This window comes from Octopus sinensis, linkage group LG24, assembly GCF_006345805.1.
Source record: "Octopus sinensis linkage group LG24, ASM634580v1, whole genome shotgun sequence".
Lineage (NCBI taxonomy): Eukaryota > Metazoa > Mollusca > Cephalopoda > Octopoda > Octopodidae > Octopus > Octopus sinensis.
The window spans coordinates 11160625-11175733 of NC_043020.1; the positions used below are offsets into that span (position 1 = coordinate 11160625).

Genomic DNA, 15109 nt, shown 5'->3' on the forward strand with positions numbered 1-15109 from the left:
AAAAGCACCCAGTACATTCTTTGGAGTAGCTGGTATCATGAAGGGCATCCAGCTGTAGAAATCATGCTAGACCCTACAATGGAACCCGGTAAGGTAATTGTCCTAACCAGGTCCAGTGGAATCGTCCAACCCAACCAAAATGAATGTTGAATGATGATGATTGATACATACATACATACATACATACATACATACATACATACATGCATGCATGCATGCATGCATGCATGTATGTATGTATGTATATATAATTTAGAGAAAAACCACTATTAAACAATTCAATAAAGAAAGATGTTATTCACACCATATAGAAATCATATACTATAAAAATGTATTCATGCTAGACCCTACAATGGAACCCGGTAAGGTAATTGTCCTAACCAGGTCCAGTGGAATCGTCCAACCCAACCATGGAAAATGAATGTTGAATGATGATGATTGATACATACATACATACATACATACATACATGCATGCATGCATGCATGCATGCATGTATGTATGTATGTATATATAATTTAGTTTCTACAGCTGGATGCCCTTCATGATACCAGCTACTCCAAAGAATGTACTGGGTGCTTTTTGTGTGATGTGTGTGTGTGTGTGTGTTTATATGTATATAGGGAAATAATGTATTCTTTTAAACACCCTCACTTTTCATTATTCAATTTCTGTTGCAGGGGAACCGGAGTTTAAATATGTCGCCAACATGCACGGCAACGAAGTGGTTGGACGAGAGATGCTGCTCCAGCTGGCTGTGTACCTGTGCAAGCAATACAAAGCAGGAAACGAGACTATCCAGTGGCTCGTTGACCATACTCGTATACACCTGATGCCGTCGATGAACCCTGATGGGTGGGAATTGGCCCATAAACACCTGAAATCTGTAAGTCCAAATTCTCCATCCCAGTTCTACCATTGTCTACCATCTCCATCGTACCACCACATGGTTAGGTGCCACTGTTTTTGTTCTGTCTGTTTGTTTGTTTTCCTTGTTGCTTTTATCTTTCACTTGTTTCAGTCAATGGATTGTGGTCATACTGGAGTAACTCCAGTACTTATTTGCAGTCCGACACTTTCGTTTTCAGAACTGCTATGTGGATGCAAACTAACCAACACTGGTTGTCGAGTGGTAGTAAGGGACAGACACAAAGACTCAGATACATGTATATATGTGTGTGTATGTGTTTTGTGTGTGTAGTATGTACATACATATGTGTGTGTGTGTTTTGTGTGTGTAGTATGTACATACATATGTGTGTATGTGTATGTGTGTGTGTGCAAGTGTGGCTGTAGTAAGAAGAAATTGCTGGCCTTGTGCCAAAATTTGAAATCATTACTATTATCAGCACTACAGTGGCAAGCTGGAGAATTTCTAGCACACTTAGCAAAATGCTTAACAGCATTTTGTCCATCTTTACATTCTGAATTCAAATTCCATCTGGGTCAACTTTGCCTTTCATCCTTTTGGATGTACCAGTTACGCACTGGGAGCGATGTAATCGACTTACCCCCTCCTGTAAAACTACTGACCTTGTGCCAAAATTGAAATCATTATTACTATCAGTATTGTTACTTATCAGCACGGTTTGAAATAGATATGTGCAATATTCAAGACAACATCTGTCCGTTCTCTCCAAAGTTGTTTGATTGCCGGCATTAAACAGGTTTTAAAAAGAAATAAAAACAGAATAAACATAGGCGTAGGAGTGGCTGTGTGGTAAGTAGCTAGCTTACCGACCACGTGGTCCCGGGTTCAGTCCCACTGCGTGGCACCTTGGGCAAGTGTCTTCTACTATAGCCTCGGGTCAACCAAAGCACAAGGCCAGCAAGTTCTGGGGAGGGGCTAAGTAAATTACACCGACTTCAGTGCTCAACTGGTACTTATTTTATCAACCCCAAAATGGACGAAAGACAAACTCAACCTTGGCACAATTTGAACTCAGAACGTCAAGACAGAAAATGCCACTAAGCATTTTGCCCTGCACGCTAAAGATTCTGTCAGCTCATTATCTTATATCATCATCATTGTTCGACCGTGGTCGAGACAATGGAATTTACCATGCTACTCCAGACTTCATGGTCCATCATAGCATTACGGAAGTCCTGTTGGTGGATGCCTGTATCCCTGGAGATTACATCAGGGTAGGAGAGTGTGCGCCCTCTGGTATTGCAAGAAGAGTAGAAATTGCCTCGTTTTCAGCTCTAGAACAATGTCCAGCAAACTGGACTCTCCTACCTTTCACAAGAGATGACACAGGTGGTAGTTTCCCATATATTTGCATTTTGGTTGGATGACGTTTCCACAAGAGATTTTGAGCTCTCATAAGGAGGCGAGTGTAGGTTCCATCCAACCGCCTCTCAAGCTTCTTTGATAACGTCCAGGTTTCTGAGCCACATAGTAGAATTGGTTCGACTGTGGCTTTGAAGATTTATATAGCTATAAATGTGGATTTCAAATTTTGGCACAAAGCCAGCAATTTTGGGGCAGGGGCTGAGTCAGTTGCATCTACCCCAGAATTCAACTGGTACACGTTTTATCGACCCCGAAAGGATGAAAACCAAAGTCAACCTCAGCAGAATTTGAACTCAGAACATAAAGACAGCCGAAACCTCACTAACAAGTCTGCCAGCTTGCTGCATTATACAGATATAGATATTGATTATTGATCTGCTTAGGACCTGTTCCCAATTTACGTGGGGTTACAGGGGACGTGAAACCTGATACTCAGCTAATTTCTTGGGTGCAGTAGGATCTGAACGCTTGCAACTGTATGAACTCAGTTGAAGGCACCAGTCCAAGGGAGACAACCAAGTTGTGGTATGGGAAAGCGAACGATAGGATAAGTTTAGAAACCCTGCCTGTACGTTTTGTAGTAATTTTGTGGTTTATACACTCTTACCAGTTTCAGTCATTTGACTGTGGCCATGCTGGAGCACCGCCTTTAGTCGAGCAAACAGACCCCAGGACTTATTCTTTGTTTGCAAGCCTAGTACTTATTCTGTTGGTCCCTTTTGCCAAACTACTAAGTTATGGGGATGTAAAGCATCAGCATCGGTTGTCAAGCGATGTTCGGGGGGACAAACATAGACACACAAACATATACACACACATACATCAAAATGTGACCGCATGTGTACCGTTGGCGATTTTTTTCCCGCCGTCTTCCCTTCCTTGGATCTTTCCTTTTCCTATGTTTCTGACGAAGAGCTCTGCTCGAAACATTAAATAACACTATACTTGTTCCACGTCCAATAACACTACTTGAGCGTTCAATAACACTATACTTGTTCCACGTCCTCGTGTTGGTGTGTTTTCTCTCTGTGTTTTCATGTTTGGATTAACTTTATATATATATATATATATACATACATATATACGACGGACTTCTTTCAGTTTCCATCTACCAAATCCACTCACAAGGCTTTGGTTGGCCCGAGGCTATAGAAGAAGACACTTGCCCAAAGTGCCAGGCAGTGGGACTGAACCCGGAATCATGTGGTTGGTAAGCAAGCTACTTACCACACAGCCACTCGAAACAACCATAAACTTTTTTATGTTTTTATACACATCGTTCGATTTGAGTTACATACAAATGTTATTTGAAAGCAGATACGTAACGAAACCACAAGACACCCTTAATGGTGATTATATGCTGCAGCAGAGAGACTAATAAATGAAGGCAGCTGTTGACTTGATGTGTTTAAGTTACGGAGTTTATGGCATCCAGGAGAAATGACATAAAAGGCTGCAGTGGACATGTTAATAATCCCGAACAGAAATATGACGAGTAGCATATGGCTCAACCATAATTGCAAGAGCTTTGCTTTTCAAAACCTTCTCATATTTAACACTTCAACATTCAAAATACTCTGTCAAATGTAATGCTTATTCATTTAACCCTTTAGTATTTAAACCGGCCATATCCGGCCAAAATATTTAATCTGTTTTATGTTCAAACTGACCAGATCCAGGCCCTCACACCTACCCTACAATGTTATTCTACATTAAGTAATTACACCATCAAGATCTTGAAGATATGAGATAATGCATGATTAATTCAAATCAATGGGAATCAATTAACATTATGTTTGATAGAATAATCTGAACACTAGGGTTAAACCGGCCAAATCCGGCCCAATATATTTTACGTTTTATATTCAAACTGGCGATATCTAGCCTCTCACTCCTAACCTACAATGCCATTCTGAAAATAAACAATCACATCATTGAAACCTCAAAACTATAAGATAATGCATAATTAATTCAAAACAAATTTGAGTGAAAAAGTATTACATTTAACAGAGTATTCTGAACACTAAAGGGTTAAACCGGCCATATCTGGCCAAAATATTTAATCTGTTTTACGTTCAAACTGACCAGATCCAGGCTCTCACACCTACCCTACAATGTTATTCTACATGAAGTAATTACACCATCAAGATCTTGAAGATATGAGATAATGCATGACTAATTCAAATCAATGTGAATCAATAAGCATTATGTTTGATAGAATAATCGGAACACTAAAGGGTTAAATTGTTTTAAATTAATCATGAAAGTGCATGGTTCAGTGGTCAGAGCGTAGAGCTTACAATCGTGAGGTTGTGAGTTCGATTCCCAGACCGGGCTGTGTGTTGTGTTCTTGAGCAAGACTCTTTATTTCACGTTGCTCCAGTTCACTCAGCTGCAGAAATGAGTTGCGACATCACTGGTGCCAAGCTGTATCGGCCCCCTTTGCCTTTCCCTTGGATAACATCAGTGGTGCGGAGAAGGGAGGCTGGTATGCATGGGCGACTGCTAGCCTTGCTCAAACAATCTTGCCCTGACCTCGGAGGGTAACTTTCTAGGGGTTAGGATTAGGGTTATTAATCATGAATTATCTTGAAACTTCAAAATTTTGATGATGCAAATATTTTACTTTTAGCATTGTAGGGTATGTGCAAGAGGCTGGATCTGATCTGTCTGAGTACAAAACAGGTGGAGAATTTGGGCTGGACATGATTGGTTTGAATGCTAATGAGTTAATAGTGGTTTCAAATTTTGGCACAAAGTCAGCAATTTTAGGGGTTAGGATTAGGGTTGTTTGATTACATCAGTGGTTCTTGACTGGGGTCTATATGGCCCTTGGAGGCACTTATAAGATTTTGATGTTAAAATTTATCTGCAATAAACTCGTTATACTTCTATGATACACAAAACATTTTAATAATTATTTTTTTGTACAATTTATCTTTTACTTGTTTCAGTCATTAGACTGTGGCCATGCTGGGGCACTGGCTTGAAGAATTTTTAGTTCAATAAATTGAGCCCAGTACTTATGTTTTTCTTCAAACCCTGGTACTTATTCTATCAGTTTCTCATGCCAAACTGCTAAGTTACTTGTTGGATCAGTGTCCTCCAGTCAGTTCTATCCTGGGCTGCTTCTTTCAGATTGGCCATGTCCATTCCGGTATCACTCTTGATGATGTCAAGCCATATATATATGTATATATATATATATATACTGTTGTGTCTGGGGAGAGTCATTCTCTTTTAGTGCCTTATTATTTAACACTCTCACCGGTAAAATTTCCACTTATTTCTTATTTTATTTTCCTAAAATTCTCATTGAGTTTTGCTACCTTTTCAATAGTCTTGATACATTATAAGGCACAAAAAGAAAATGACTCTTCCCAGACACAACAGAATATACTTCAACACACGAACTCATATAAAGAATCTTGCAAACCAAATCCCAAAATGAAATATATATATAGCTTTCCTCATCTATTTCATCTCTCTCTCTGTCTTTCTGTACCAAACACAACCTTTTCCAAGCTATCACTACCTCTGTACCTATTGAGTCATCTGCTTTCACTCTATATTTTATTTCCACAGACTGGTAGAGAAGACTGGTTAATTGGTCGTGCCAATGCCAACAAAGTTGATTTAAATCGAAACTTTCCTGACCTCAACAACATCGTCTATGAAAACGAGCAGACTCATGGAGCAAACAACCACCTCGAGAAGTTGGCATATGCATTGATAACACCAGACGTAAGTAAATTTCTCCTTTAACCTTATATATATATATATATATATCACCGTGACCGACCAGGCTATCAGATGTTGCTAAGCATCGCTGGTCACAATGCGCTTTGCATTGTTTAAGCCTTCAAATGACGCCACCCCGCTGGCTAAGCGAGCAGGCCAACAGAAGAAAGAGTGAGAGGAAGTTGTGGGGAAAGAATACAGCAGGGATCGCCCCCCCCCCCCTGCTGGAGCCTCGTGGTGCTTTAGGTGTTTTCGCTCAATAAACTCTCACAATGCCCAGTCTGGGAATCGAAACCGCGATTCTACAACCGCAAGTCCGCTGCCCTAACCACTGGGCCATTGCGCCTCCATATATATATATATATATATTCTTTTGTTCTGTTATTAATTTCAGTGATTGAACTGTGGTCATACTGGAGTACCACCTCTAAACGGTTTTTTTGTCAGTTCTATCAATGGCAGTATCTCTATTGGCTTTGTACATCTATCCTTGTTTATCACTGATTTCCTTCATCCAAAAATCAAAATCACATTTGATGACTGGCATCCGTACTAACGGGGTGCAAAGAGCACCATACGAGCATGATCGTTGACAGAGCGGCTAACCGGCTTCCATGCCAGTGGCACATAAAAGGCACCATTCGAGTGTGATCGTTACCAGCGTCGCCTTACTGGCACTTGTGCCTGTGCTAGTAGGGTGCCAAGAGCACCATCCGAGCATGATTGTTGCCAGAGCAGCCAACTGGCTTCCGTGCCGGTGGCACATAAAAGGGCACCATTTGAGCGTGATCGTTACGAAAGTCGCCTTACTGGCACCAGTGCCGGTGGCATGAGTAAAAAGATTCGAGCGAGGACGTTGCCAGTACTGCCTGACTGGCCCCCGTGCTGGTGGCACATAAAAAACACCCACTACACTCTCGCAGTGGTTGGTGTTAGGAAGGGCATCCAGCTGTAGAAACTCTGCCATATCAAGATTGGAGCCTGGTGCAGCCAATTGGTTTGCCAGCCCTCAGTCAAAATCGTCCAACCCATGCTAGCATGGAAAGCGGACGTTAAACAGTGATGATGATTAATCTATGATAACACTATCCAATCAGTTGTGAAATATGTTCTACTTGCCATGAATTGATAACACAATGTGATGACTCGAGTTGATGATCAGTCAAAGATTCTGCTTGAACTGCAAAAGCATACCCCAGTGACCTTTAAAATGGAAGATAAGAAGGTTAATTTTCGGCACCTGATGCTTTGGCAACCAGACAAAAATTGCTACAGCTCGGCCGGGATGTGTTACTCCACCCTCCGTATTCACCAGATATTGCTCCTTTGGATTTCCACTTATTCAGTTCTCTGCAGAATAGTTTTAATGGTAAAAATGTCAATTCCTTGGATGACGTAAAAAGATACCTTGATGAATTCTTTGCCATGAAACCACCTCAATTCTGGGAAGAGGGTATTTTCAAGTTAAAGGAAAGATGAAGACGCATTGTGCAACAAAATGGTTCATATTTCATCATCATTTAGCATCCGCTTTCCATACTAGCATGGGTTGGATGGTTCAACTGGGGTCTGGGAAGCCAGAAGGCTGCACCAGGCCCAGTCTGATCTGGCAATGTTTCTACGGCTGGATGCCCTTCCTAATGCCAACCACTCCGTGAGTGTAGTGGGTGCTTTTTACGTGCCAGACAAGGCTGGCAAACAGCCACGATCGGATGGTGCTTTTTACGTGTCACCAGCACAGAGGCAGTTGGGGCAGCGCTGGCAATGGCCACCGGCACTGGTATCACAGCTACGATTTCCATTGATGTTGATCGATTTTGATTTTGTTTTTGATTTTGTTTTGGTTGATTAAAAATGTAGTGGCAAGTATTAGGTTGTCCCAAAAGTTCGTAAACACTTGCGAAAATTGACTATAACAATATAAACCCAAATAAACAATTAAAAATTGCATAAAAATTCAAATTTTCGCAAGGTTTTTACGAACTTTTGGGACAACCTTATATTTATTGACCTTTTTCTTTCCTTTAAAAATCGGCACGTACTTTCCAGACAACCCAATATTTTTATCTCAGTCAATGTCACCAGTATAGCACTTATCCTACCTTAATTCCAGTTGATGATATACTTCAACGATTGTCACACGCTGATGAAAGGTAAACACCTTGAAACTCGGGTACGTGTGTATCATGTGTTGAAGACGGGGAGGATGACTCCCCTTCACAAATACTGACAGGACACAGGTAGTGTGTCTATAGCCAGCTGGAGGAGATATCTTCCTGGGGCTACAAACTACAGTAGCATCCACCCTTATGGGTTAGCCATATTCAAATGGCATATATGCATCACAAAGTAAAAAACATTTACAGCCTAAGAATGTTTATAATTTCTTTCTTTGCAGCTAGAGTCGGAGACAAAGACAGTTATGAAATGGCTGAGTGCTTACCCATTTGTCCTGTCAGCTAATCTGCACGGTGGTGACTTGGTAGCTAACTACCCATATGATCTGACCCGCAGTGGTAAACAAAAAGAGTACAGTATCAGCCCCGATGATGCGACCTTCAGGTTGGTTCACTTCTAGATTTTCTGGCCGGGGTTTCATTTGTTTGGTTGCAGCTTTGGTGATGTGACATCCATATTCAACAGAACAAATCTCTGGAATCCCTTTACACACACGAACAAACATATATATTTCTTTACTACCCACAAGGGGCTAAACACAGAGAGGACAAACAACGACAGACAAACGAATTAAGTCGATTATATCGACCCCAGTGCGTAACTGGTACTTATTTAATTGACCCCGAGAGGATGAAAGGCAAAGTCGACCTAGGCGGAATTTGAACTCAGAACGTAGCGGCAGACGAAATACCGCTAAGCATTTCGCCCGGCGTGCTAATATTTCTGCCAGTTTGCCACGAACAAACATATTATCATCATCATCATTAACACCCGCTTTTCCATGATTGCATGTGTTGGTGGAGTTTATTGAAGCAGATTTTCTGTGACCAAATGCCTTTCTTGTTGCCAACTCTCATCTTTTCCAAGCAAGGTAATATTTCCCCATGGCCGGACATATTTTCATGGAATATTAGAAATGAATGACACTGCTTGTATGACAGTGATACTCGTTTACAATTATCACATGATGTCAAGACGCGGAGACACAAGCCTACACATGCACTTAAACACACACACACACATGCCCATTTATATCATAATTATCACCACTGTTTTAACGTCCACTTTTTTATGCTGGCATGGGTTGGACAGAATTTAAAGGTGGCAAACTGGCAGAAATATTAGTACGCCGGGCGTAATGCTTAGCGGTATTTCATCTGACTTTACATTCTGAGTTCAAATTCCGTCGAGCTTGACTTTGCCTCTCATCCTTTCAGGGTCGATAAATTAAGTACCAGTTACGCACTGGGGTCGGTGTAATTGACTTAATCCCTTTGTCTGTCCTTGTTTGTCCCCTCTATGTTTAGCCCCTTGTGAGCAATAAAGAAATAAGAATTTAAGGTGGATTTTCCTCAGCCGAAACTCTCTCCCATTTCCAAATAAGATAACATTCCCTATGACCAGACATGTTTTCTCAGAAGATGATGGTAATATTTATGTCCAACTATCACATGAAATCAAAGCAAGGCGCCAGTGACACACATGCACAGACACATAAACACGCAACAAACTTCTTTCACTTTCCATTTACCAAATCTACTCACAAGGCTTTGGTTGGCCTGGAAGTAGAGTACTTTACTTGTACGAGCTGGTTTCTTCTCTGGTCCTAACAGCATCACGAACCATGGCAGCCCACGCTCGATGGTCCCATGCGAAGTCACTGGAGATAGTGAGCCATTCGCGGTTCCATCTGCGCAAACTGACCACCTGCGGACCTGAGAGTTCGGAGAGGTCCTTCTTTATCGTCGTTGCCCAGGTCTTCAGCTGCCCGCTCGTGCGTTTGCTCCAGCTGGGAAGTGGAGGTGGGAGGAGGACATCGCGAATCAGCTCACCCTCTGGATGCTGGGCCGTGTGACCGAACCACCTTAAGTGCCGTTTATAGAAGCACCGAAGGGAGGGGCCGGAGATTCAGGCGATGACGAAACACCTCCAGCCTTCGCTGACCGACTACCCTCATAGGCCATGTTTCACAACCATTGAGGAAGATAGTACAAACGACGGCCTGGTAGATTCGCCCTTTGGTCACCGGTGAGCAGTAGAGTAGAAGACACTTGCTCAAGCTACCATTCAGTGAAGTTGAACCTGAAACCACATGGTTGGAAACTATTTACTACATAGCCATGCCTGCATCTGTTTATAGTCATTAAACTGTGGCCATGCTGTGATACGATCTTGTCAACAAATCAACCGCAGTACTTTATTTTTTTCCTGTAAAGCCTGGTACTCATTCTATCACTTTCTTTTGCCAAACGACTAAGTTTTAGGTAAATAAACTCACGAACACTGGTTGTCAAGTGGAATGGGACACACTCATACACACACACACATACTTACAATGGGTTTCTTTCAGTTTCCGTCTACAAAACCCTCTCTCGTGGCTTTGGTCAACTCGAAGCTATGCCTTGCAGTGGAATTTGAAATCGGAACCATGTGGTCGGAAAGCAGCCTTCTTACCAACACAGCCATGCTTCCACCCACATTAAATGGTACACACACACAAGCATAATTTAATGACCGTTTTATCCTGCTTCCATGGGACTTTCTTTTGCCAAACAACTAAGTTTTAGGTAAACGACTAAGTTTTAGGTAAATAAACTCACCAACACTGGTTGTCAATTGGAATGGGACACACTCAAAACACACACACACATACTTACAATGGGTTTCTTTCAGTTTCCATCTACAAAACCCTCTTTCATGGCTTTGGTCAACTTGAAGCTATGCCTTGCAGTAATGGGATTTGAAATCGGAACCATGTGGTCGGAAAGCAGCCTTCTTACCAACACAGCCATGCTTGCACCCACATTAAATGGTACACACACACACACACACACACATACTTACAATGGGTTTCTTTCAGTTTCCATCTACAAAACCCTCTTTCATGGCTTTGGTCAACTTGAAGCTATGCCTTGCAGTAATGGGATTTGAAATCGGAACCATGTGGTCGGAAAGCAGCCTTCTTACCAACACAGCCATGCTTGCACCCACATTAAATGGTACACACACACACACACACACACATACTTACAATGGGTTTCTTTCATTTTCCATCTACAAAACCCTCTTTCATGGCTTTGGTCAACTTGAAGCTATGCCTTGCAGTGGGATTTGAAATCGGAACCATGTGGTCGGAAAGCAGCCTTCTTACCAACACAGCCATGCTTCCACCCACATTAAATAGTACATACACACACACACACGAGCACTCACACATGCGTCATTTAACCCTTTAGCATTCAAACCGGCCATATCTGGCCAAAATATTTAACCTGTTTTATATTGAAACTGACCAGATCTCGCCTCTCACCTCAGCCCTACAATGTCATTCTAAAACTGAAAAATAGCATCACTGAAATCTCTAAATTACAAGATAATGCATGATTAATTCAAAACAATATAAATAAACAAATATCACATTTGACAGAATAATCTGAACGCTAAAGGGTTAATGACCGTTTTATCCTGCTTCCATGGGACTTAACTCAAAACTGTGTGGTTGGGATACATACATACTTCTTAAACTCACAGCCATATATAGCATGGCTAGAGTTGACTGTGGCATGAAAATTAATTGATTAAAAACGAATTTATCAGATATCATGCAAGATAAAGCATCTTTTTGGTTTGAATGGCAGTTTTTTCTAGCGGTATCATATGAAATTGTCACCCATAATTATGACCCTAGTATCGATCTATTGCATTTCAATCTCTTTTAGGGTTAGGAGTGGGGGGGGGAAGAGTATCTTTTTTTCTTCACAAATGTAAGTAAACCCAATCTGTTTCTTAAACGAGGGACATATTCATACGGCACAGAATTTTTTTTACCTCAATAGACGTCATTGATTGGTTGAAATTGCAGAAATTGAGGGAAAAAAACACAACAAATATCTTACAAACTATAGAATTTTCTCAATAAAGCCAAGAGAAAAAGATGTTTTATAAACACATTCTACCAGTATACGAAGTTTAAAAGTGTTTAGTTACGTGGAAATTATTTTAAAAAAAACTGCCGTTCAAACCGAAAAGATCCGAGATAAATTCTTAGTTTAAAGAAATTTATGCACACACACACACACACACACACACTGTCTCTGTCTGTCACTCTCTCTCTCTCTCTTTCACACACACATTCACACGCACTCATATATACACATGCACACAGTTTCAACCGCATTTACACACACGCACGCAGTCTCGCACATGGCGAATCAAATAACGATTCCCGCCATTTCTAGCGCCCACCACTAACGTGGCTCACGAATCCGCAGGCTTTCCTTATGTAAAAGCTTTTAGACATTACGCCAACCAACGACGTCAGAAAACCAACGACCATAAATACTTTCTCTAATTACTATCGTCGGATTCCAATCCGGTTTTCACAGCTAACAATTACCATAAAGTAGTCTCCCATTGACCACTATATGACTGATCCGAGTTACTTCCCTTTATACTTCTTTCCAATTCATTGATATTTCTGATTGAACGGCTGTTTCGATTACTTGATCCATTTATGACAAATGAGAATCTGATTATATTTTGAGTAGGAAGCGCAATGGCCCAGTGGTTAGGGCAGCGGACTTGCGGTCGTAGGATCGCGGTTTCGATTCCCAGACCGGGCGTTGTGAGTGTTTATTGAGCGAAAACTCCTAAAGCTCCACGAGGCTCCGGCAGGGGATGGTGGTGATCCCTGCTGTACTCTTTCACCACAACTTTCTCTCACTCTTACTTCCTCTTTCTGTTGTACCTGTATTTCAAAGGGCCGGCCTTGTCACTCTCTGTGTCACGCTGAATATCCCCGAGAACTACGTTAAGGGTACACGTGTCTGTGGAGTGCTCAGCCACTTACACGTTAATTTCACGAGCAGGCTGTTCCGTTGATTCGGATCAACCGGAGCCCTCATCGGCGAAACCGACGGAGTGCAAATAGATATAGATATTTTGAGTACTTTTTCTGTTTGTATGATCAACAAAAACAGTTTTAAAAATAAAAGAAGTATCTATTGACGATGAATATGTGAATGTAATTCCAGGTATGGAATATATATATACTTAATAATTAGGGTTCAGCAAAGATTTGCTTTACCACATACCGAAGTTTAGAAATAGCAGCCAAAACTTCGGTATGTGGTAAAGCAAATCTTTGCTGAACCCTAATTATTAAGTATTACTCAAGTTTACCGTGAAATGCTCCTTTTTTCATGCTGAATTCTACTCGGTGAAATTATTGATTACTTCTTAATTAATTAGTTTTGATGAAGAGCGCGGCTATCCGCGTGAACTGATGCGAATTGCAGGACTCAGTGAACATCGACACCTCGAACGCACATTGCGGCCCCGGGATCCTATTGTCCCGGGGCCCCATCCTGTCGAGAGGCGGTCACGACACGAAAACGCCGTCCGCCGTGGCCGTTGGCTGCGGCGGGGAGTCGGGAGTCGCAGGAAAGGGCACCGCTCGCCGCGAGGATGCGGCAGACGATTAAGAAGGAGGAGACTCGTTCTCGCTCCTTTTCTTTATATATATATATATATATATATATATATATATATATATACTAGCAGTATCGCCCGGCGTTGCTCGGGTTTGTAAGGGAAATAACTATATAAGCATTTTTAGAGAGTTATAGCCAAAAAGTAGCAAAAAAATGCATTAAAAATGGGAAAAAAATGATGGTAAATTTTTTTTAAATCGTTGACTCATCGTAGACATTTTTAGAGAGTTACTTCCCTTATATAATAGCGAAAAATGCATTAAAATGGGAAAAAAATGATGGTAAATTATTTTAAAAATCGTAGACTCATCGTAGACGCGCGCTAATACCCAGAAGGGCTCGATATGAATCACGACTATAAGATACCCGCTTTTAGTTACACTACACCGCAAAATGTGGGAGTAGTTAGGAATCTAAATCGTAGGAGACAGACACACAACTTTAGTTTTATATATAAAGATATATATATATTATATCAATAATAACAAAGGATAAAATTAATTAATTAAGAAGTAATCAATAATTTCACCGAGTAGAATTCGGCATGAAAAAAGGACCATATCATGGTAGACTTAAGTAATCTATATATATAAAACTGTAGTTGTGTGAGTGTCTGTCCCCTTCGATTTAGATTCCTAACTACTCCCACATTTTGCGGTGCAGTTTAACCAAAACCGGGTATCTTATAGTCGTGATTCATATCGAGCCCGTCTGGGTATTAGCGCGCGTCTACGATTTTAAAAATAATTTACCATAATTTTTTTCCATTTTAACGCATATTTTTTAAATAAAGGGAAGGCGGCGGAGTTGGCATCCATGGTCACACCTGCACCTGTGTTGCTTCTCCCCCTTCTTCCCTCCCTCGTGAAGCTGTGGGGAAGGGAGTGTAAGGAAATCAACGTCGTAAAGCGTTGTCAAGGAGACCAGCGTTCTTTTAGAACAACGACTTCATGGCTTGAAGTCGCCAACACAGAAATGGCTAAGAAAGCCCGAAAGCAAATTCTACAAAATCGGGAAACACGCCACACAGGGAAGGTTTCCCGTGCAAATAATTTGCACAACCGAATGTTATAGTTGTTGCACAACTTTTACTTAAATTATCCAAACACAAACTTTTGAAGGTAATATTGTATGGCGATCGTACTTGTGAAATATGGTAATGGATTTAGTAGCCAAAAGGAGAGAGCAGAGGCATGGTGGTGGAGGCGGTGGTAGTGGCAGCGGTGGTGCTGGTAGTGGTGATGGTGGTCGTGGTCGTAGTGGTCGTCGTGTTTGTGGTGGTGGTGTTGTTGTTGGTGGTGGTGGTGGGGGTGGTGATGATGGTGGTGGTGGTGGTGGTCGTCGTTCGTGGTCTTCGTGATGGTGGTGGTGATGGTCATGGGCGTAGTGGTGATGGTGGTCA

The 15109-nt window shown here is 41.5% G+C and overlaps 1 protein-coding gene across 1 annotated transcript in view; it reads left to right on the forward strand.

Annotated features, from left to right (window-relative positions):
• LOC115223914 (carboxypeptidase E-like) overlaps nucleotides 1-15109 on the forward strand; it is a 79245-nt gene that overhangs the window by 40439 nt on the left and 23697 nt on the right. Inside the window, exons 2-4 of the mRNA XM_029794645.2 lie at nucleotides 681-886; nucleotides 5882-6040; nucleotides 8436-8599. Of these exons, the coding sequence (XP_029650505.1) occupies nucleotides 681-886; nucleotides 5882-6040; nucleotides 8436-8599 (529 nt within the window). The remainder of the gene's footprint in view (nucleotides 1-680; nucleotides 887-5881; nucleotides 6041-8435; nucleotides 8600-15109) is intronic.